The sequence below is a fragment of the Ammospiza nelsoni genome, chromosome 3 (assembly GCF_027579445.1).
Source record: "Ammospiza nelsoni isolate bAmmNel1 chromosome 3, bAmmNel1.pri, whole genome shotgun sequence".
Lineage (NCBI taxonomy): Eukaryota > Metazoa > Chordata > Aves > Passeriformes > Passerellidae > Ammospiza > Ammospiza nelsoni.
The window spans coordinates 99976576-100002404 of NC_080635.1; the positions used below are offsets into that span (position 1 = coordinate 99976576).

General features: G+C 36.9%; 1 protein-coding gene across 1 annotated transcript in view; it reads left to right on the plus strand.

Annotated features, from left to right (window-relative positions):
- The window catches only part of EYS (eyes shut homolog), a 703265-nt gene that overhangs the window by 632547 nt on the left and 44889 nt on the right, over positions 1–25829 (plus strand). The window contains exon 42 of the mRNA XM_059467250.1: positions 20846–21018. Within this exon, the coding sequence (XP_059323233.1) occupies positions 20846–21018 (173 nt within the window). The remainder of the gene's footprint in view (positions 1–20845; positions 21019–25829) is intronic.

Consider the following 25829-nt stretch of genomic DNA (forward strand, 5'->3'; position numbering starts at 1 on the left):
TCAGTGGTTTCACAAGGCACTGCCTGAGTGATTATTAACCTACAATGCTAACACATTTTCATGGACACATCACTTCAGATTCAGGGGGGAAGGGCCATGTTTTTGTTGGCTTTTATTCTTTTAATCTGGAAAAGGAGAAAGAAAATGAAAGTATAAAGATAATATTTAGCAATTTTAAGAGTCTGTTACAAGGTGGATTTGCTATTATGGCACATACCATCTCACAGTTTTAAGGATGGAATTAAGGGGGCATGGAACCAATAGCCTTCATGTAGACTCAACAGAAAAACTGGAGTGAAGTAGATAGAAGTGTGACATTTCCATACAAACTGCAATGATTTCAGTTGACTTTACAGTCTTTCACATGTAATTTTCTGTCAGCTTTGAGAATTTGAAAACAGACTTGGTAAACCAATTTCTTCCAGCAGCATTTTTATTTGAATTTACCCAACTAAGGCTTTTGAAAGATGAACTCTGGTATCATTTCAGGGGGTGACCATTTTTATTCCACTGGCTGGGTGGTCAATCTTTATTTGCAAGTTATTTTTATAGAGGTTTTGCTATCATCTGCATTCAGGAATTATGGCATTTTTCAAACAACTACCCTTGTGTTTTTTGGGTTTTTTTTTTTTTAATGACTGACAGCTATTCAAAAAGCAGTGGATGAGAGTCTTTCCCTAAGATGTTACATCCAGTATATCATCATGTATAACCTTATGTTAATCTGCTTGGGTTTCTAATAAGGTTGCATGTCTGCTTGTAATAGTGATACCTGTCGACTACTTATTGTCCTTTTTGTCCTTTCTGATCTGACCTAGATATCAGCGGTGGCTTGAAGTTTGAAGTCTCAGACTGTTGGAGAGTTGCATTTGATTTTTTTGTAAGCAGGACTATCTTGTTCTATGCAAGGTTATTTTTTTAAAAAGGTTTCTCAAAATAACTCCAGTTCACATTCTTTTAGGGGAAAAAATATATTTCTGCTGAAACAAGAGTTTATTGTGGCAAAATGAGCAGACACATCAAAGCTAGAAAAGCTTGTGCATGAACTTCAATGAAGAGAATACTATTTTAAGGAGAAGTTTTCTGGGAATGTGGGAACATACTTAGAACTCAGGCAGGCTTATAGAGAATGCTCTGAAGCCATTATCACACCATTGGTGTTTGGCTAGTTTGGCTGGCATTAAGGCCATTTTCAGCAATCTAATGAAGGCAAGTCATACATCCATTTGCATGAAAATAACTTTAATAAGTTTCCCTTACAAAACATTAGCAATGCTACAATATTACTGGTTTTGCTTCTGAAAGCTTGCATTTATGATCCTGGCTTTGAACACAAATGCAAAAGTAATCATAGTAATTTTCTTAATTCAGAATAAAAAGGGTCATTTTTCATTCAGTAATTTTCAGCTTTTCATTCCGAACAGAAATCTTTCCTTGTTGAAAGACAATAAAATAGTGTTTCTCTCCAGCCAGTGCACTAAGATTCTGAAACTAAGGCCAAGAAGTAAATGTTGCTAAATGGAAGAAGAAATATTTGTTCATTCCACTGAGTCACTAGTGTTGGATGGTCTGTGAGCAAACAAAAGTTGTTAAAATTGAATTTGTTTTAAATATTCAGTAAGGGCTCATCTGGATCATAGTTCCACAGTGCTTCATGCTGAACTTCTTAATGCACCCAGAAAAACAAAATTATACTGGTTTCATGGCTGAAGAGCCTTACCATTGAGAAAAACCCTGTCTTCCCTTAGGTGAAAAATTATTCAGATTCAAAGTTGTGTTTAGCCTCTAACCTGAATTCCTTTACTACCAAAAAATTTCATATGGGGTTTTCTTAACTCAAGTTGGCAGCGATAGCAGAGGGATCTCATCAGGTTGCTCGGCAGGTGGCATGTTGTACTGAAGCTATTGCTGTATAAAGTATTCTCTTTTGTGGAAACATCTGAGAGATTTGCCCAAGGTCTGAAATTCTGGGCAAGAGCAAGTATTTTTTCCCATACAGCTTGTAGCACATTCTAATCCTACTTCATCTTCAGCATCAATACAGCAGGACTTATCAGAAAGTGAACATTAATGAGCTCAGAAGCATTTATTCAAAAATGACCAGCAGTCATCCAGTTTTTGGCAGCTTCATTCTTTGCTTTCTTACCAGTTTTCAAAAGTAATTTTCACTGGCAACTTCCCACCAGAAGGAATGACACATATCACAGTCATCAGAACAAGAGACTCTTCTGCCTATAGAAAATTTTTAACACTGAATGTATTGCTACTGACACTTTGAGACTAGACAGCAAAAATTCTGTCTAAAATGTTAACAATTTTGTCTGCCTTGGCAGCTCTATTAGCTGATTTCTAGGAAAAAAATGACATGATAGATGAAAATGTACATATACAAAATTCCAGGTGAATGTCACGTTTTCTTATCATCATTTTCAAGCTTAACTGAAAATAATGTCTTCCTTAATATTGCAGAAATGGCCAATGGCCCTTTACAATTAGGCTATGTTTGTAACCTCATCATCTCTGCACAACAGCTCTTTGAGATAAATTGCTTTAATCTGCCTTGAATGGAAACACAATCAGAAACAGGCATAATATTATTTTATTTACTATTTACTTCAAAGCATCTTAGATTATACTTAGCAGATTTTTAAAACAGGCAGGCCATGTCATAATAAGAACAACTTAATTTTCACTGCTTTTATTATACAGAAAAATGGCCTTTTCTTAACTTGATTTAATTCATTATTGAGTCACTGGGCCATGAGTTGGTGACCATGATCTCCCCTCACTGGAATTACTATCTAATCAATCAGAGATGATTCAGCACAGTTCCTGAGTTGATTTTCCTCGTACCCCTAAATTCCGCATTCTTTGTGTCCATTATGAGTGATAAATTCTTCTCCCCCAGTCTTGTTAACCTCTCCCTGGGTCTGAGCTAGTACCCAGACAATAGTACTTTTCTCATATCTCAAGTTGCCATTGTGGTGTTTTGACTTACAGTCCCAGTTCCAGGTTTCCAGAGAGGCCTGTTCAAGGGGGCTTCGGTGGTCACAGCTTTCCTTGGCATCCACCCACTCAGGCATGAGCACTTTTCCCGTGGGCTGTGAGGGGATCTCTGCATCCCCATGGACTGCATGGATTACAGGGGGACAGTTTGTTTCACCATGGTCCTCAGAGGAATGGCTTGCAGAGGAGTCTCAGCTCCAATGCTTGGAGCACCTCCTCCCCTTCTTTTTCCACTGTCCTTGGTGTCACCATGTTGTTTTCCCTCATGTGTCCTCATTTCCTCCTCTTCTCTGACGGGAAGAAAATCTGCTCCCCACAGGTACCATTGCCAACAAGCTTCACCAGTTCAAAGATTCTTGCAGGATCCCACAGCAGCAAGAGTTTGATCTCATCTAAGTTCCATGTTGGGGATAATAAATGTGATAAATAAATGTGTATGGAAAATTATTAAAAAGTAAATCATACTGAGAAGTAAAACACAGTAAAAGAAGGGAAGATCTTAACTGTCCAAATAGAAGGGTGGGCTCTCAACCAGCAGCTACCCTTCAGAAAATGTTCTGGAGCTTTATAGGTTCTAATATTCTCTGAAACAATTTCTGAATAATCAATTAAATGGACCATCTCTGTGCTCAGTAACAATTATGAAAGTAAAGAGCAAATCCTTACAAGGTAAGGGGAGAAAGTGTCATGATGCATAAATATTAATTGATAAGGCTCCATTACTTCTCATTAATTTTGTCATTTTATTCTCAAAAAGACTAGTGATGAGGTTAAAAGAAAAGAAGATAGAAGGATGATGGAAGAAATGGAATTTTTCCAGATTACTTTCAAGTTTTCTGATGTGGAAAAGGGATGTTTGAAGAGTGACAGGTCTACATCATCAGGAGAGACATAAGAAAACAAACAGACATTAATTATTTGCCTTCTAATGGAAAAACTTGTATACATCATGTAAAAAAGGAGATAAAAATTCAGAGAGAGCAGAGGTAGATGATAAATATTTCATACATGAGCAGTGGAATAATGCAGCACAATGTAGATGTTGACATAGGTTTACAAAGTGGTCAGACATGTTCACATAGGAATATCTCTAAAGGACTGTGAAACGCATCTGTCTCAAGATGTCCTTTGCTGCAGGTCATGGGATGATGAATGTCACATAATGTTGCATTAAAACTTTCCTTTCTTGTGAGATGTGCACTGTCAGAGACAGGATAATGGTATCCCTTAATTGGATGCAGCCTTCCTTCCTTGTGGTCCGTTTTGTTCCTGGATTTCAAGGACTACACCAGGAAAAGCAAAAATGTCTCCACAGATTTCCAGCCCAGGGGAGCTGCTCAGACCCCTCAGTTGCACTTCTGTATTCATAGGACTTATTCACAGCTCTATGGGAATGCTCTTGAGATTTGTACAGATTCATGGGGAGTGGGTTTTCTGCATTTACCATCACAGAACCTGGGCAAGGAGTCTGCTGTGGACCAGCAGGAACACATTCAAAGTTGAGTATGAAAATCTTTAGGGATAGGCATCATTTCTACTCTCTATTTCTTGATTAAATGTGTTGCAGCCTGGTTGTCACACAAATCTTGACCTACTAGTGAACTCACTCTGACAAATGTCTGTTGTTATCAAAACGCAAAAGAATTGCTGGAAGTTAATGTCCCTTGCAAAGTCCAGATTTTCCAGTCTTTGGGCCAGATCATTTGTCCTTGAGTACCTAGCCAAATGCAAACTTCTGTAGAGTGCCTGTATTGCAGTTCCTGACCCTGCAGCTCCCAGACACATTTGGAAGTTGTCACTTGCTCAGTGGGGTGGGTTCACCCTGGCCAACAGATAACCCCCAGCTGAGTTACTCACTCACCTGCGGAGTGATGGGGTAAATGGAAAGACAAAAACAAGAAAACAAACTGGTGTGTTGAAATAAAGACAGTTTAATAAATTAAGAGAAACAAAGGACAAAACCAAATTATGCAGAAGCAATCATTTATCCCCTACAGACCAATGCCCAGCCAGTCTCCAAGCAGCAGCGACTTAGGAAAGATGAGCCCCCAGGTTTCACTGCTGAGCACAGTCCCTTAGAGTATGGGAGCAGTTCAGGTCAGCTGTCCTGACTGAGTCCCTTCCCACCTTCTTGCCCACTCCCAGCCTGCTCAGAGTGAGAAAACATAAAACCTTATGCTGTGCAAGCACTGCTTGCAGTAGATAAACACTGACGCCTTAACACTGTTTCAGTTTCAAATCCACAATACAGCACCACACCTTTTGCATTGCAGAAAATTAACTCTTTCCAATACAGCTAGCTGGAATAAATGTTGAGAGCCTGATGCTCTCTTACGCCTCTTTCACCTCTTTTATCTTTGCTGCTCATAATAGTGCAAAATTGGAAACAACAGTGTAGTAAAAGAGAAAAATGGTATGTGCTTCTGCTACCCTGTACTGTTTCAGGGTAGAAGACATAGCCTGGAGTCACTGTGCTCTGCCACAGGTCAGTTCTTTGAAGCAAAAATATTCCATTTCAGGAATTCATGCCACGTAAGCTTAAAGGGAGTATAGCTTTGCCTGCCTGAAGGAAGGGTTCTGAGTTTCTCTGGTGAATTGGTAAGACATGTCAGAAAAGTTCTTTTTCATATCTCATAAAGCAAAGCATGTGCGATACTGCCTCACCAGCCACAACTCACGCTGGGAGATCACTGGTTTTCATTGACAGGTCAGAGCACAGCTGTGCATCCTGAGAGCCTCTGTGAACGTTGAGTGTTAATTTCTTCTGGGACAATGGGAAGGGAATTTATTTTTTTTTTTTGGCATCAGATTGGCTGCAATAAATTGTGTTAGGGGGCTTTTTCACAGGGTCTCTGGTGTGCATTGACAAAGCTCTGCTGTTGCACTATGACAGGTGGTAGGAATGTGCTGAGGTTACACTCTTGTCTTCAGACAAGGCTGCATTTCCTGGCAGGCTGGAGACCACAGTGACTGCAGAGCAAAGTATTCGTTGAAATTATGATGAATGAGGGATGAAGGTTGTTAATAGCTTGGGTAGTAAGAGGATGATGCCTTTTCTCCAGGATACTTAACCTTCATGAAATAGGACATAATACTATTTCAGGCACTGCCTGCAAGTGTTTAAGAGCGAGAGTGCACATTAGTGGCCATCCCCTGGCAGGTGGTGACGTAGGAGGAAGGAGTGATTAATGTACTTTTTGTGATCCTGTGTGATTTATGCTCGTGATTCATAGATGAATTCATGGTTCTAGTGCTCTTTTCATCTTACTGAATCACACTGTCATAGCTATATATACAAAAATATTTGATAAATAGCAAATAGAGTGCTAAAGGAGCTTCAAAAATCTGACTTTCTTGTCTTCCCTAAAATTTGAGATTTATAGAGTCCTGTGTTAAATGGATTAGCTTGCCTGTTTGGGGCATAGCTGCACCACTGTGGAGATAAAGGTGACCCTTAGATAAAGTGGACAAATATACCAATATCTTTCTTGCTGTTGCATATATTATATACTTTTTAAAGCCATGTCAACTATTTGTAATGTATCTTTCACTTATAACTTCTATTTGTACAGCTTCAAGTATTCTTTGATTACTAAAATCACTCCATATTTATTTTTTTCTGGTTTTAGCATTTATTACAGATAATTCCACTGTGCATGAGGTTGTCTTTAACAGTAACAATGTAATGAATACCATATATAGGTAGTGTGCTGTACAGTACTGCTTTTTACAATAAAAAACTTAACCTTCCCTAAAACATCTGAAGCTGCATGGTTTTGTCTCTGCACAAGTGATGCTGCCACAGCCACTACCTGTGGAGCTGAACAATTGCAGCAGCAGAAAATCTTACCATAGAAACACACGAGCTATGAATCACTCCATTCCTCCAGCACTGCAATTTCCAGTCTCACAGAAAGTGCTGGAACACAGGAAGCACATAAATGATACCTTGGCACAAACACTGCTTTAGATAGTACTAGAAGACATAGAATGATATTACACACAGAAAATACGCTTAAGGGTAGGTAGCCATATGAGTTACAGGAATTTCTGCCAGAAATTATCTTGTGCACTGTAAAGTCTTGGAGGACGCAGGCCAACAACTGCAACACAAACTGTTCTTACTTTGCTTTCTCCACAGTTATCGTGCAGATTCAATCCCAATGGAAATATCTTCTGTTCAGCTGCATTAGCACAGAGGATAAACCTCTGCCAGAGATCCCCATCCCACAAACATCATTGTGAGATAATTTTTACTTCAGCTTAACAAATGAAAATATGATTAATATTAACATATTTTAAAATGGTTCAGTTACCCTTCTCTTTACACCTTTAAAAAGAAATCATAGTGTAGGTGCAATAGAAAAGGGAGATTTTAAAGGAATTTTCTCATCATGTTATAGAAGATAGTAGTTAACTCCAGTGTTGATCTTATGTTTGAAATAATTCAGCAGAAAATAATAAACACAAGTGTTTATAATCAACTGTGGTTTATATCAGTTCTAGTCAAAAACCTCTTAAAGAGCTTATCTCACAGATGATACAATGTCAAACTGAATTATTTATATTAGTGGTTATGATACTCCACTACTACTTTGATCCTATATAAAATGTTCTAAGTGAATGTTAACAAAGTTAGGATTTCACACATTTAATTTAAAACATTTTAAAAGAAAGCAAATAATAAACTTTATTTGGTTGATGACATTATTTAATTTACTGCTTTTCTACTGCTGAATGCCCATCAATTTAGTACAGAAGTTATATATGGCAGAGTATACAGTTCAATGGTAGCTGTGCCTCAGTAGAACTTCCCACCTCCTAGCACCCTTTTCTTCAATATCCAATACACAACAAAATGCAATTATTAACTCTGCAGACAAATCTAATATTTCTTATTTTGATTTTGGAGTAATTTTATTTGTATTGCATCCTGATTTGTCACATAACAGTATATTTTGTAATATTAACTTTTCAGAATTACATGACCTTGAGTAAAGCAAGAACTTTCTTTCTTTTTGCAAAGAGAAGAAGTACATGCACCAAAAAAATCAGCTCTTTTACCAGCTTCTGTAGCTCCTAAGTGGTTTCATGGAGATCTGTCATTGTCTGCATTAAAGCATCTGCCAGGATAATGATCCTCATGAAACCAGGCAAGCTGAACATTCACATCGTGGTCTGACCCCGCCACACGTTAAACAATATTGTGCTGGAATCTCAGTTACAGGCGGGAGTTTCAGAACAAATATTCTTTGATGTGAAAGTTACTCAGATGTGGTAGGACCTTGACTCCAGGGAACTACCTTCCAGTTCTGAATGTCTTAAAAAGGCTGTAGAAAACCTCTGCACATCAGAAAATGGAATCAGCTAAGAAAATATTTTCGTCTTTGAGTTGTGTAATTCATTTGGATAGCACAGATGACACTTGTATTTTTAAATTTTTGCACTTGTAAAATAAGAATGCTATATAACCTGAGATTCTATCAAGTTTTCAGGATTCTAGGGAAATTTATGGTACAGGTCTGAATTAATTTTTGGACTGCAGGCCCTGCTTTAGATTAGCCTTTAAGTATCCAAGTGTCTTGGAAATTTTCTGGGAGCATTTTTCACCTTCTCTTTAGAAATTAGGAATGTTGAAGCCAGCAGTGGAAACATGAAAGTGTCTGTTGTTCTGAACCAGAAATATTCAGTCTAACCAGAATAATTGGTATAATCTGCTCCTACCTTTGAAGAGGCATGTAACAGAAACTGGGAGAACTGATGTTTACCTTGTACTCTGGGTTTACTTTTTGTGAATAAATCTTTAGTATTAAAGCAAAGCAGTACCAAAGTAGAGAATGGAATTCCAGTTGACCTTCTCTCAATTTAGAATTTAAATTAAATTTCTAATTTTAATTATGCCTATTTGTGTTACAGCGTGTGAAAAGCTCTGATTTTCAAGATCAACTGTTTTCAGTAGTGCTGTCACAATTCAGTCAAGTGAACCCAAAAGCTTGGGAAAAACCCAAGCACCTACTGTAATTGCTAAATCATTCTGCAACCACAGATTGTTTCTTTCACAGCCTGAGGTGCTAGTTGCCCTTATTAGCTGTAATGTGCATTTCACTTATAGGGACATTGATATCAATGGATAGGAAGGAATAGAAGGAAGGAATTTCTTCATTAATATTTCAGCCAATATGGCTTTGCAATGTATTTGTTAGAAATTGACTAAAGGAAGTAAACACGAAGGGCTAAAATTAATTCTTTCCTCTTGCTCCATTACAGCTCTGTCTTCTTTTTTAAAATCCTTTATTTTATTTTTTTTAAAAAGGGCGTTCTTACTTCCTTTATATGGTAACTTCAAAACAAATGTGACCACAAGGCATCACAGTTCATCCTGTGCTTGTTTCTATGGATACATAGCAGACATCCCTACAGAGTAAAATAAAGAGATTTTCATTGCAGAAAAGGCACAACTATGGTAGTTTTCATGAAGATAGAATGAGTAGCAATATCTATAGATGTTAGCAAACTGAAAAAAGCATTATTTTCCTTGAAGACTTAGCAGCCAGAGTGAAACATCCCATCATGTGTTCACGGCAGGTGGTAGCAGTGCTAATTGGAATAAAGTCAAATATGTCTAAATCTACTTCCATGATCTCTTCATTTTGCTATGTAGACACAGACACATTGAAACTTTATGGCAAAAATATGGATACACTTTTCAAATCACCATCCTTGCTACTGAATCAGAAGTGTTTTTGTCAGAAGAGTACAGCATGTATTAGAGGTTGAAGCACCACTCACTCCACCCAGCAGTGAAAAGCAGTATCTGTAAAATATTCAGACACTAGAATGAGACAGTGTAATATCAGATTGTTACCAGCAATTGCTCCAGTATTTTCATTTTACATGGACAGATCATACTGATGCACACTGGAAAATAAAAAGTTTTCAGAAGGTGTAAAGAAACTCATTTATCTTCAAACGTCAATATTGACACAGGCCCTGCCCTGGTGAATCCTAGTTATAGACACTCTATATCCAGAAAATAGCATGAAATCTTTTCTCTGCTTTATTGACAAAACTACTCTAAAATCCTCTATGAATAAATGCAGATCATATGCTTTCTTGATTCGGGTTATTTTAGTTATTGATTTATAATTTCAAGTGTCTTATTTAAAAGAACTGCTCATTTCCATTCCCCAAAAATTTGCAAGGTTAGATAGCAAATAAAGCCAGACTGACAGAATAACTTCCTTTTATTTTTCTATATGTGTAAAGAAATGGGTCAGCATCATGGTATCAAGAGAAACTGAGTTTTTTCTCTGAAGGGAATGTGGAAGTGAAGAACAGTACTGCTAATGATGTCATGATGCAACTGTTTCCCTCTATTGTATATTCTCCTGTCATTTACTTTTTCAAGATAATGATTTAGCTTTTGCTGCAAGTAAGTCAGATGACCTGATTCATCTGACCTCTTGAGTACAAGCTAGAGAGAGAGTAATCCCATAGCACTTAAAGATAGGTCTGTTTGACAAAATGGTACACAAATGGCCTTTGTAACATTTATAAAGATCAGCTGCGAATCAGACTTCCTCTGTGGCACTTTGGATCAATTTCACAGTGTCACCAACTGTGCTAATCCTCAGCAATGGGACAACTGTAACAGCTACAGTTCTTGCACATTTCAAAAATGCCAACACTCAGTTTTATAGTATTTGATTTTTACAGTTTTTAGGGCATTTTATATCCTTCATAAGTCATAGCCATCATCCGGAATGTGTGAAATTCAGAGCTGAGGCAGCAATCAAAGTAAAAGGTCAACCTACAAGATGGAACAACCCAAGCTATTGATAGAAAGCGTATTGTAACAAAATTGAAAGCACACAGTGATGGCTAACTTTTCACTTCAGACAATATTTTGTAGTTCTAGTACTCAGTACTTCTTTTGTCCTTCTCATGTTCAATTAGTTGTGTAAGCTTAAGCAATTACTCTTTGTAAAAGCTTCATGCACTCTCCTATACATTACCTTTCATTTTAGTAGGAGGAAACTGACAGAGCGGTCAAGGTTTGGTCCTTCATACACACTTACTTTTCCAGCTGCTTTTTACTTTCAGTTTTTTGTGACCTACCTTTGATGCCATTTAAATAAATAACTTAGATTGAATTTATTGTAGAAATTTGGTTAGAGCCATGGACAAATGGAATCTATGAAGTTGTCCTTAACCTCCTACACTTTAGTTAAAGTATAAACAAGAGTTCTATGATGCAGGAATTTCTCACTCCTTTTGAGAGCTGGTGGTACTCCAGACAAAGGATGAACAAGGAAACAGCATCAAGGCTTTCTTTTCCTCTTTTATTCCAAACACAAGAAGAAAATATCTGAACTACACAGGGAAGAAAGTGAATCTCAAAGAGATAAAAGAGACAGACAGGGGAAAGATACCCAGGAGCTTTAAGAGATGGGTTGTTTGTATTTTTTTTGTTTTTGTTTTTTGGGAACTAAAGAAAAATGCTATACTGTTTTTGTGGGAAGTCTATACTACACTCAGCACAGGTTACAGTGCCCGATGCACTGGTTGCAGGCCAATTTTTACTAGTCTTGTTCTAAGTAACACAAAGGTCTAGGGTGTTTAGGGTTTTTTTCTTTCTCTGGATTACAGCGTCACACATTCCATGATTACAGTGTAATTAGGTAGATCTGCAGTAATGAAACGCCACTGTTGGGCTGAGATAAGATTTAACTCTAGACTTTATGTATCAGTATATGTGAGGTGATTCCTGAAAACCAATGTTCTTCAAACATGACCTACCAATTCAGCCACGTCATGTGACTGATGTTGTGCTAGTCTGAAGGTTGTAAAAAGCTATTTGGGAAATGTCCAGAGTCTTATTTAAAACTCTAGGACTTATCTGTATTAGAGTTAAAGCCCTGGACAGTCTAAGAAACTACAGATTGAAAAGGCACAGAGATTTCAATTACCTTCTGAGGCAAAGAAATCACCTTGGTCATTGGCTAGGAAACTTACATTATCTAGTTTACATTATCCAAAGAATTTTGGCTAATCTACCATCTTTTGTAAGCAATAAATCTGTAGAATATATGGCAAATGCAATTGCTTGTGTCATTCATATATCACCTCAATCTTCATAATATAATATAACAAGGTCTAGATTATAGAAATAGAAATTAATGGGAATTAACTGAGCCTACAACATTCCTAGGATTTCATGTCTTAGAGGCTGTAGTTTGGTATGCTGCATAGATAGTAATAAATTTCATTTGAGGTTGAAAAAAGTAGGTTTTTTGAAAAAACATTATATATAATAAATATTTTGAAAAATATTTTCTGTTGACAAATGACTTTTAGTTGTAGCTCAAATACTCTTTCAAAACATGTGTAAAAGTCCAGGCAGTGTTCTGCAGTGCTATTTTTACTGATTAGATAAGTGGTGCATTTCTAATACGTTAACTATCATGACATATACAAGTATATTTTCTAATGTACATTAGTATATGTTATTATGGAATCAAATTTTCTGTGATGCACAGTCAGAAGAAAGAAGGGGTTACATTTCACTGGCCCCTGGGCAAACACAGATGCTAGTCTGCAAATGCCTACTAGGTTGAAACATGATTTATGTGGAGGAATATTATCTTCCCCTTCCTTAACTTAAAGAATCAGGAGGGGAAAAAAAGCTCCTAAAGCCCATGGGTAGACAACTAATAGGATTTAAATATTAAAACCTATGTAAAAGATTTACAGGCAAAGTGGAAAGATGCAACTTTCTCATAAGGGCTAGAATACTGTTGTGAAAGTATGAGTCCTAGTCATTCCCTACCATGGAAAAGCACAATCCATGGGGACTTGCTCTTTCTAAGTTGTGGCTCTTGATCCACCTTGTGGCTCTCTTAGCTGTTCAGAGAAAAAGCTAAGCACATGCCTAGTTTTGTGTTTTCATTAAGAAATGAAAAAGCAATGCACAAATGTTCTTTTGGCACTTACTGAGAAAAATTAGTTGAAGATTTAATGTGGAAAAATGAACCATCGAAGGAAGATTCTATTCAGGTTTTCCTCCATGAAGTTCATTCCTTTAGAATTTCTCTCCTGTGGTGTTTTTAGGATAACTAGAAAAAGGAATACCCAAAGTGAATAGTAAAGGTTTTGTCAGCTCAGAGCAGCTGTGGTTTACCTGGTCACTTGCAATGTCAACTTTTCATAGAGCCTTTAGTAATTGCTGTTTTCTTTCATAGCTTAGAATATATTATGTATGTTTATAAACATGAATTCTAATCTGTAAATATTACACTGTGTTATGTGCATATGGAAAAAATATCTCCATTTTGTTGAGCTAGAAACAGAAACCTCAGAAACTGGGTTGAAACTAGGACATGAGGAGGTACCTAGGATTGAAGAGAAGGCTCTAAATTTGAATTACTAGGGGGTATAAGGAATTAGTTGAACAGGGAAGATTACCATAGGAAGGTGATGATGCCCTGCAAATTCAAAGCTTAACTTGCCCTTTTATGTCAGCTCTTAAGAGATTTGTGTCTTCCAGCCTTGTACATAGACCAGGCTTAAAAGAAAGTGCTGATGATCAAGCCCTTGTGATTCAAAATGTTTTTAAAACAGAAAAGGTAATGGTGCTAAATAGACATGAAAGAGGTGCTGAGCCACTGATTATTAAAGTTGCAAACTGGTAGAACTAATGACAACATCATCAAGAATTGGTTATGGAACATTCTTTCTGTAAGTTGAATTCAGAATGGAATAGCTTTCATCTATGGAAGTTCACAATAATAAATACATAAATAAAAAACCTCTTTTAGAAACAGGAAAAGAAATTAGTAAGAAACTGATAAAGAGAGAAAAGCATAATGACCGCCTAGATTTGCACTATATTTTTTTCCTCTTTCCAAGGTAGACAGTTCTGGATTTACAATATAACCATCATAGTTCAAAGTTATTTTGTTGTGTGCTTAAAGTAAATGCTGTTGTTTTACAAACTTTTAAAGATTTTGCCCTGCAATTTTGTTACCCATCTCCTCATGATTACTCTAGGAAACTACAGCTGGTCTGTAATGAGGCTGAAACCTTGGGAAATACTGTCATGTAGTTCTGCAACCTATAAATTCATCTAAAATTGAAGTAATTAGTGGTTTTGTGCTTAAAGATGTTTTAAATTTCTAATAGAAATTAATAATTGTATACAATGCAAGTTTAGTGGAAGCAGGGCAACAAGCAGTATGGTGCAGGCCCATGTTCAGTGTCACTGCTTTGGGTATGGTATTCTCAAGTCCTACTGCAAATAGTAGATATATGGAAGCAAATGATGTTTAGAGCCCTAGGGACTACTGAGAGCAATTGGAAATCTTCTGTCATTAGGAATTATGATAGATTTTTGAAGGACAAACAGAATTTAGGCTGCATATGATTTCAGTAAGATGTGGAGATCTGTCTTCAACCTCATGCTGCTGAAAATATTTATATGCTTCCCTAGACGTGTTTCATATAGTCCAAATATTTTATTTATCAAAACCATAGCCTTTCAGCTTTAAAAAAAGTCATGTTTATAAATACATTTATCATATGTCAACATCTATTGACTATTTTTCGCATAAACACAAGGAAGGACAAAATGTAGATTTAACTGAAAAGACTGAGACTGGGGAAAGGAGTAATGTCAGAGCTAATTACAGCCCTTGCACTGGATCCAGCCTGACAGATCATTATTTCTCTTCCTAGATGTGGCCAGGGAATGGATTTCTGCCCAGATAGATTGGTTTTACCAAGCGTTACTTGCTGTTCTTTTTCTGAGGGATCCTTAACCATCTGTCATTAAGTGTTACATGTGTAGAAGTGCTTGATACCACAATTGTGCATCTTCTTGTGGCAGGAATGGTCATAACTGACATGTTACCAGGCAGAACTTTTGATGCATCATACATTTTAATGGATTTGTATCCTTCATGGGATGGTTATGGAATCCTGCATGTTGACCAATTGAGTGGAAAATGGAGTCTAAAGAGTGCTTATTAAAGACCCCAGAATAGGCTTCATGATCCTGAAAAGTTAGTGCTGTGTTAGTAAGCTCAAGTGTTAAATTGCAAAATAAATTAAAGCCATTCTGAACTCCTGCAAATAATGGCATTTTTGAAGGTCTGAAATAGATAATCTGCCAATAAGCAAGACTTTCTCTTCCTTCATTATTTCCTTAAATCAAATTCTATCCTTCCTAAATCACAGCTAAATCAAACTGCAGGAAACTTTCTACAGTTTAGATATTGTTTAAAGAGTGTGTTCTTGCTCAAGGAAACACATATGCTTAATGGTAAGATAGAGCAGATGCTCATTTCTCTCTGACTGGTATGGATAAACCTTTATTTGGGTCCTACAAATTAATTTGCTGCTAGAGTTGAATCAGTTTGTACACAATGGTCTTTTTTTCCTGTGTTGACAAAGGAAAGCAAAGTGTTGGAACCTTTTTGCCCCTCGTGTTCTTCTTTTGAAGTGGGATTGTAACCTTTCCACTCCAATATTTGAATCTAAATCAAATAATTCAGAAGCATGATTTAAAAGTAAGGGCCTGTTTAGTCTGTGATAGAACCTGTATAACTCTAAGTCTGTCCCAAAGAAAATTTTAAGACAAATAGTTCCTTCATGAGTACCCCCAGCCAATCTCAAAACATTTTCCCAATGAGTTTTCTAAACCAACTTAACTCACACATTATTTGGCCTTGGTTTAAAGAGAGCCTTCATATAAAGAAAAGCAGTTTAGCAAATTGTGCTGGGTTGAGCATGGCTGGGTACCAGGTGCCCACCAGAGCTGCTCTATCCTCCTTAGCTGAACAAGGGAGAGAAGATATAATGAAAGGCTCATGGATCAGGCTGTCATGGGCAAAACAGGCTTAACCTGGGGAAAAAAATAATTTATTGCCAATCTAATCAGAGTAGGGCAAAGAGAAAATAAAACCAAATCTTAAATCACCTTCCTTTCACCCCTTCTTTTTTTCTGGCCTCAACTTCATTCCCAAATTCTCTACCTCCACCCACACAGTGGCACAGGGCAGTGGGGAATGTGGGTTGCAGTCATTTCATCACAAGTGTCTGCTGCTCCCTCCTCCTCAGTGTGAGGGCTCCTCACTCTTCTCCTGCTCCAGTGTGGGATTCCTCCTACAGGAAAGAGTCTTTTATGAACTTCTTCAGTGTGGGAAGGCCTATGGGCTGCAGTACTTCAGAACTGCTCCAGTGTGTGTCCCAGGGCACAGGGACACAAGTCCTGGCAGCAAACCTGTTTGAGCATGGCTCCTCTCTCCACGGGGCCATGGCCCTGCCAGGATCCTGCTCCAGCACAGGCTGCTGCCAGGGCTTTCTTTCTACTTAACAACATTATCCCAGAGGCACTGCAATGGCTGCTGATGGACTTGGCCTTGGCCAGTGGCAGGTCCATCTCAAAGCCACCTGGCATTGGCTCTGTTGGACATGGGGGAAGCTTTGGCAGCTTCCCACAGAAGCCACCCCTGTAGGTCCCTGCCACTACCAAAATCTGATCACACAGACCCCATACAAAAATCCTCTCAGTGAAAGGCAAAGCAAATTAAAATGAACTGACAGAACTTGCAGAATAATTCTCCCAGGCAGAGGGGAAAATGATTCAAAACAGTAAAGATAACAAAAGTATTCAGAGCTAGACAAGATACCGTAATTGAGGAAACCTGAGTGAAAAGTACTAAAGCAGCATGAAAGCTGAATTGATTTTGGGAGCTGTATAATAGAAGGAAAGATTGGCAGATATATCATATACTAAAAAACACCTGCTGTGCACAAGGAAGAAACACCTCCTTTATATATTGTCCTTTGATATTTTTAAGATTATTGATGATATAAGGTTATCCTTCTGGCTGCAGAGAGCTTTTGTGGATTTGTCTATTACACAAAGCTTTCAAAGGGAGATTGTAATTGCCTTTACATTATGCTGGTGTTTTCTGGAAAGCAATTTAATGAATCTTTGCATGAAACATAATTCAACTTAAGGCTTAAACCGAAAATGTATGATGGCCCTTTCATTTTCCAGTAATTTAAAACAAGAGTGCTACAAAAACATAATAGTAACAACTTGAACATAAACTGAAGTACATCTACTACTTATTGACTGAAGGAGCGGTTCCCTCCAACTTCCATAGCTTTGTTACAGATAATATAATGAAGGCACTAAAAGAATCTATGTCATTAAATATTGAACCCATTGTGACACACACTGCAACCACAGAATCATAGAATGCTTTGTGTTAGAAGGGACCTTAAAATCATTATTAATGGGTGTTGAGTGTGCTTCCTTTCAGGGAACCCCTCTTGCATAAAACTACATAAAGGGCATTTGCTCTCATTGTACTCCCACTTTAGAAATGGAAGAAGCACAGAAATATGGAAAATTATATCCTGCTTTGGGCAAACAAAACACTGCCAGTGGAGTACAGATGATGGCTGTGACACACTGTGAAAAGGGATTATAAACTTTCCTTTCAAAACCAGAATTGATTTAAGTCAAAAGCAGGGTTTTAACTGTGACTTGATTGCTAATGTAACACAATCCAATCTCTTCTGTATTGTGCTATATTTTAAATAAATAAATTACCATAACCTGGGTTGGTATCCCAAAGCTGTCAATATTATAGAAAACTTTGATTTCATTGAATCAGATCACTGATGTAGCATTGATTCAAGGAGAGAAATTGTATTACTGAATTACCAATATCATGTCATATCATGCAAATATTTCTTGGTGACTTTCTTTCCAATCTAATATCTAAACCAAAGATCAAAGGAATATAACATGGGAAATGGTAATACAAAATATGTCCCTTACCATTTCAGAGGCCTTTAAGAATGTCAGAGAATAGTTCATTTTCCCTCCACTTTTTTTCTCCTCCATTTTTTTTCCCTGTATCATAATCCTGGAGGCATGAGGTGATGGTGCTCTAGAAACACCCTTCTTGTCTTTTTCACTCCTTTTCATCACTATTTCTATCTTTTCTCCCATTTGCTTTCACTGTTTGTGTCTTTCTTATTTCATATGATTCTGAATAGTTAGGGGTTGTTTGGGGTTTTTTTCTCTATCGACTCCTGGAGTTTGTCAGTGCTCTCATGTAAAATCTGGAGGGACTTTTTGTGTGTAACATATACCATGGCTGCATGATTTTCTTTTGACGGCTTATAAATCTGCATCCACGTTAGTAGGTAATGTAGTTCAACAGGCATAGATTTTCAGGTCAAGCCAATTAGTGCTGAGGACCCAATATTCCCTTTATTCGTGTTTCAAGAAGCTTTGACTCACACTAGACCTGGTATGGGTCTGAATGCCAAGTCCATACAGCTGAAGCAACCTGACCTGTAAGACAATCTTCTGGTGCAGGTTAATCCAAACAAATTAGTTCCTGTACTCTAGAGACACAATGTGGAACAAGGCATTTCAACAGGGGCCAAACAGGAGGTTTTCTGCAAAACCATGCTCTGGATCTGAAATCAAACACTAATATAACATATTAGTCATATAACACATTTCCACAGAACACTCCAAATTTGTTTCTTGTTCTGCAGCTTCAAAATTCTGGTATTTTCCTTGTTTTTCATTTTCTTCAGCTCATATATGTAATTACCCAATAAGTTTTTCTTGGAGTCATTCACAGGTGTACAACACAGACAAAAGATATTACTGTTCTGATTTTCTGCCCTTTTTCATTTGCTTCTTGCATTTATAAAGGGTAGCAGGCCATCATGAAATTGTGAAATCTACCTGGGAGAAGTTCTTGACCATTTGAGCAGTATGTGTTTCTTGCATCTGAGATTAATTCAGTAGAATATGGGAGATCTTGTCCAGTTACAGCGTGCTTTGAAAAAGAATAAGTTATCTGGGGCTTTGTATACTATTTTTGTGAAATGGATGTGATTATTTTCTTTCTCTGTGGTTAGCTTGAAAGTTATACTTTCAAGTTTTATATTATTTTGTAGAACTTTTTAAAAACTGTTTTCTTTGCCTTATCAGGAATCACTATTTTTTGTTATTAGAATCTTACAGCACCAATGGTGAAATGTCATAACATTGCTCATTTTGTAAAACATAAACTACTCACCATTTGTTATGAAACCTGATATTTTTAATCTTCTCCACAATACCAAAAGTAAGACTATAAAAAGTAATGGCAAATGTTTTCATATACAGGTCATTAAAAGAATGTATGAATTTTTTTTCTTTAAAGGTGCAGACCAAAGTATGTGTCTTATGGCAGTCAGCAGCGATGATCCACCTTTTCTTCTATAAAAAACTGAATACATTTGATAACTAAAAATCATCACCCACAATTGTAGATTTCCAGGAATAATTCAGTTTATTAATGCTTTTTTAATTAGCTGAACTATGGAATGTTGATATTAAAATCCCTGAAAGCAGGATTCTCAGTACTGCACAAATACCAGTAGCTCATTTAGATTCCTCTCATGCAGTCTGCAGCAGATCTATAAATAGAATAGGCTACACACAGGAATTTATTATTGCAGCTGATAGCAATTTTCTTTTGCAAAGGCGTCTGGAGGCATTATTCGTGAGGTTCATTCCAGTAGACGCTCAAGCTGAGATCCTCACTGCCCAGCTCTGTGTGTGGTCAGTTTAGGAACACACTAATCAACTGCTCTGAGCAAGGACTGTCACAAGACTTACTTATTTCCCTCTTTTAAAAAATACAGGAGGTCTTTCAGATCCAGATTATTTTCTTTAACCTGATTGTGTGGCTATTATAAGCAGATAATGAATTTTTACAAATCACATGTATTTGAAATTTTATCAGTGCTCATCCTAATGATTACGCTATTATTGGAAAACCACAATGAGTGTGATTTGACACAACATGCACCATGTCTTCTGCATTTATACCCAAAGGCACATGTGACCTTTTCCAGTAAAAGGCAGATATGTTTCTGTTCAATACTGAGGATGTACATGAATACTATACATCCATATGAATTGACCTATCTAGCTGTCATCTATGTTCAGCCATAATATAAGGAGAAAATCAAATAAGACCTTTTGTGAAATTATATTTATAATAAGTCATAGATGGGAATGTCTTGCACTCTTTTGTTATCCTGTCTGCTTTGGTTTTCCTACCATAGTTGTCATTGTGCTATCTTTGAGTACTATAAAAAAATTGGTACAACCAGAATATGCACATTTCTAAATGTCGGTTTTGTCTGGTTACAACTTGTTTTTATCCTTGCCTATTCTAATATTCTTTCTATGACTGAGAATATAAGTTATATTATAGCAGAGATTTACCTGCTTATTATTGTTTCAAATTCAACATAATCCCTATTGCAGGTGTTCATATTTCAGGATTTTCTGCATCCTACTGTATACATACAAGCTGTATGTAGTAACTGAATATACAAATGATGTTTCCATTTGAAAAATAAACTAGTAACTTTCATTTTTTGTTCTCACGTTTTCATTTTTTTAGACATAATAGAAGACCTGTTCTTCTGTAGCAGTTATTTTGACTATGCTATGAAAGATGCAGCACAAACAACTAGTGAGACATTAGAAAAGTCTCATCTCTCACCAGCAAAAGAAATAAAAATAAAAATTTAAAATTAAACCCAAAAGAAACTGTCATCTCCAGTCCTAGTAAGGCATTCAGGCATGTCTAATGCCAGGAACACTAGCAAAAGCATAGATCTATTACAACTATAAGTCAGATGTCACAGATTTTCTCTAAGTGTAAATCCCATTCTGCTTGTTTTAAATGCATTTTGGTACTTACACTTTTTTTGTTTGTTTGTTGTAATTTAAATTTGTCAGTGATGAAGAAAATTGGTATTGTGAATGCCCTAAACTCTACACTGGAAAACTCTGCCAGTTTGCAACTTGTGATGAAAATCCATGTGGAAGTGGTGCTACATGTTTTCCAAAGTCCAGGCGAGATGCTGTTTGCTTGTGTCCATATGGAAGGTCTGGCATCCTCTGCAGTGATGGTAAGAAACATTTTCTTCATGCATTGGTCATAGTTTCTATCATTCATAGAAGCCGTGGTAAGAAACATCTCAAAGGTTTTGAAGGTAAAACACTGAAAGTCACAACCTCCCCAAAAACACAGCCCAAAGCCCAGTCGCACACAAAGAATGCCTAAGCTGATCACCCTTCCCATGTGTGGCTTCATTAAAGTTCCAGCCAGAGAAAGGCAGACAGAGGGATCAAAGAAGCTGAGAGTTTACTCAGAGAAGCTGGGAAATACCAGGTAGCATTTGATGTTTTAGTAAATCACCTGGAGAAAAACTGAGAGATTCAAGTGAGAGCTCCTTTGGAGAAATTGATTTCTGCTGCAGTTTGATTTTTCATCTGCTTACAGAAGCGTTACTTTGTACATTTTGCTATTAAAGCAGTGTAAAAATAATACTTTCTGGATTGTAAAAATACCACCACATACCATAATGTGATTAATTGTTCAGGTCAAAAAGAAGGACAATTTAAAATTTACTAAGTGCTTTGCTGTAAAACAGGAGACAGGATAAAGTGAAAATAAAGCAAAGGAAATAGGTCATTTTGACTAACATTGTCAAAGGAAGGACTTTTATTCCTTGAGCATTGATTATAATGATTGTTCTAGGTCAGGAATTCCTGTGTGTGAACATCCAAGGAATTCTTTCCCCTAACAGTGAATGCAGCAAGAAGTAATGATTGAAAAACCTACATATAGAAAATAATCACTGATTCTGAGCTTATTTAGTGGTGCACATGAAGTGCCTTTTCAAATAAGTATTAAACAATTATCAGGTTGGTTTTTGTCATATCATATACATATTTAAATCTTATTTAAAAATTTTATTTCCAAAATTTTCAGTAGATGAACATTTATGTTTTATCTGATTTCATCTAACCATGATACTTGATAGCAAATAGTAAAAGTGAATATATGAAATATGTATGATAATTTCTTGGTAACCTTTCCTAGTTTACAGTAGAAATACACGGGGACTTCATTTGCTGCATCTCTATCATCCAAGCTGCATTTCTTTGTTCCTTCTCAATTCCTCATTCTTTAAAATGAGGCTCCAGAGCTGATTCAAGGTGCTATATTCAAGGTCTGATAATGCCACTGCTTTATACAGTGGTGCCTGACATTTTTCTGTCTTACTCTCTGCCCTTACTTAACCCATCTCTGTTTTCTTTGTTTCCCATTCTGTTTTCTTTCATGAGTACACTGACATATTCATGAAAGTGCTTATTAAAATTTCCAACATCTCTTCCTTTGAAAGCTGATGGTGAGGTCAGAGCCCATTGTCCTGTATTTAAGGCAAGGACTGTTTCTGTAATCTGCCCCAATTTACATCTGTCAACACTGAGTATCATCTAATGTTTTTTCCCTGTAGCTGTTCAATGAGGCTCTTCTGCAGATCTTTGGATTTAATTGTCTCTAAACTGCGAGACTACATAAAAATTGAGAGCCTAAATTGAGTGAAACTACAGAAATTCATTAGTTTGATTGGTCTACAAAACTAGAGTCTTTGAAAGCACAGAAAGAATTAATTTTAATGAGTAGAAAGGGAAAACTGTCTGGACCATCACTATAAACAAGCAAAATGGGAAAGAACACTCAGCTTTGCAGGACATAAATCTAAGGTAATAAGCTGACAACATAAGAAACTATTATTGGAATATGAAAAATTATTTTATTGAACCATATCTTGACAATTTAGAAGGAATAGAAATAACCTGAGCACAGGCAGAAGTCTTAAAATGAGTTGCAAGAGGCCCCTTTATCACATTTTCTGAAACTAAGAAGGGAGAAAGAGAGCCACAATGCAGTGGAGGCTGGATGTATCCTTATGGATAGCCCCAGCAGCGCCAAAGCCATACTTCTGGGAGATATTTGAAGATAATGATAGATTGCCTAATTAAAATGATAGAACAATTTAAATTATTTTAGAAGCAGAAGGCAAACATAATTGTTTACTATGACAAAATGTGTATCCCAGATAATAAATTTAATAGAAAGAAATGATCCATAAAAATTAAGGCATAGAACTGCAGATTTTAAATTAATCATCTTTTGTTTAAGATACACAATAATATTATCTCTACTATTCAGATCGCAACCTAATGCTTGACACTCTATGTCTGAAACACTAAAGAAATGCTGTTTATCAAAATGTGTATCAAATAATAGTTGGTTTTCATCAACACAGAACAAGTGAGATGTCACAGTGATTATTTGATAAAATGAATATAACTAATGTACCAAATAGAATTGCAATTTCATGCCAGCTTGGCTGCTCCTAACAATAGAGATTATTTGCAAAAGACACAGTAAGGATTAATCAAGATGTGGACAGAGCCATAAAGGAGCCCACAGATACAGATCTTCATCCTGTCAGAGCTCCAATTGCCATCTGTTAAGGGTTAGAAATCATGCTAAGAACAACAGCAATATATGTAATGTGTGGTGGTGTTTGAGGGTTCCCAGGACAAGGGAAGAGATGAGAATCTTGACTCTGTGTTTCAAAAGACTGATTTATTATTTTATGATATTATTATATTAAAAGAAAATTACATTCTAAAACTATACTAAAGAAAGAGAAAGGAGACATCAGAAGGCTAGAAAGGAATGATAATAAAATCTTGTGACTGACCAGAGAGTCTGACACAGCTGGACTGGGATTGGTCATTAAGTAAAAACAATCCACATGAGGCCAATCAAAGATGCACCTGTGGTCTGTTGGTAAACCATTTCCACACCACATTCCACAGCCATCAGATAGTTATTGCTTACATGTCTTTTCTGAGGCTTCTCAGCTTCTTAGGAGAAAAATCCTAGTGAAAGGATTTTCAAAAAATATGTCAGTGACAGTAAGGAAAAGTTAAATAAATAAATAATAAAAAGTTAAATAAATAAATAATAAAAGTATTGTCACTATTAAATGGAAAAGAAAACAGAAATAGAAAAAAATAAGAAAAAACCAAATTGTGACAAGCTAAAAGTGCATAATTTTATGTGAAATGCATAACACTCAAAAAGTGAAGAAAATTATAGGACAATTGTAAATATGACAAATGAGGCAAAAATGTAAGGACAGATAGCAGCTTCTGTTAGACAAATGTATATAAATATGGAAAAATAGACAAGGTCTGGGACTAACAAGGACTTTTCTTACATTTCTGAATCGGAGCATACTGCTGTCTAAGCAGGCTGGTGACCATGGCTCTGAGTTTATTTGTTATGCTATGCTTGTTTCAGACATCAATGAAAGCTTCCAAAAGCATGTCCATTTTTCCTAACATACACAACAAGATGCATTATCTCTCACTACACATTTTTCTTGCTTTTATCATTAGATAACCATGTTATTTTGACTGCAAGTTGACCATTATACATTGAAATGTCTCTCAGGAACCCACACAGCTACAGCATAATGGGCCAAAAGGAGGGGGAATGTTAATATAAAACAGAAGAGAGTACAGGCCACATTGATCAGGGGGGAGGACATGGCCAGACAAGCACTGTGATCTATTAACACGTGCCTGGCCCTTATGTCTCTGTATCCCTCTATTTTCCTCACTATTTTCCTCCCCAAATCACCTAATTTTCTCTTTTAGACCCCCATAAGTCCCGTGCTATTCCAAAATGCTCTTCACCTACATCTCGTAATGTGTCCCATACCCCGTGGTAGTTACATCCCTCTGTCCAAAGGGTGACCCACTGTTGACTCATCATGGGGAGTGTCACACCTTGCCATGAGGGCTGGGGGTATCCCTGGGAGGGATCTGGGCAAGGTGTTCCTTCCTCTGAATCCTTATTTTGGGTCCTGTCTGCTGTTGTGGTCTGTGCTCTGGGATTATGGAGATGGATCTGTGATGGGATAGGAGTGGGACTCGACTGTTGAATTGCAGAGTTAAATGCCTCTGTTAAATCCCTCCAACTTGGCTGGGGGGTTGGGTGAAGGGAAGGAGAGGAGAACACCATCTATACCCAACACTTTGGAAAAGAGACTATGAGACTAGAGCCTATGTCTGCATGGGCAGATTGACTAATTCCCCCAAGTGACTTTGCATCTTTAAACTGCAGATAAAGGGATCTATAGAATTTAAATTGAGTCCAGTTATTGAGCTCTGGTGTCTCAGTAGATTTGTGTGAAAGCAGCCTGCATCCAAGCCCTTAGTCTGACAAATTTCCTTTCATATTTAAATTAGCAAAAAGTTGCTTGCATTTTGTTTTTTGCACACTATATATCTCCTTCAGTGTTTAGTATCACAGACTTGATTAGAGTTGTTAAATTGCTACCGTCTCTGTAATCAGCCTTTATTTCTTTTTTTCTATTTTTTTTACACTTCTATCTAAGCACAGAATGGAGATGTTTCCTGGTTTGTACAGGAGATTGATACAGTAAAATATAAAATCACAATGTTTGAAATATCTGAGTGTAAGAAATTTTGCTATATAAGATGCAGAATTCCTAAATCATAAATATCAGTGTATCATTGTACTGTGGGATGGTAATGGCCTCCTAAATGCAAGTGAAGCAGGAATGGTTCATTGGCCAGGACTGGAAATGTACACCTGGTGTTGTTGGTAATATGTTGCACAAGAAATGGGGCTCTTTTGGGGAGATGTTGGTCATAACATGAGGCCTTTTGAGCCAAGAATCAAGAGCAAGCACTTTGTAAGTACAAATGCACATTTAAAGGGAGAAGGACTTCAAAGGCATGTGCATTGATAAAATGAGTAATTGTGTCATTTGCAGTGTTTTAGACCAAACTTCTGTGGTTTAGTTTCACATATGTTCACATA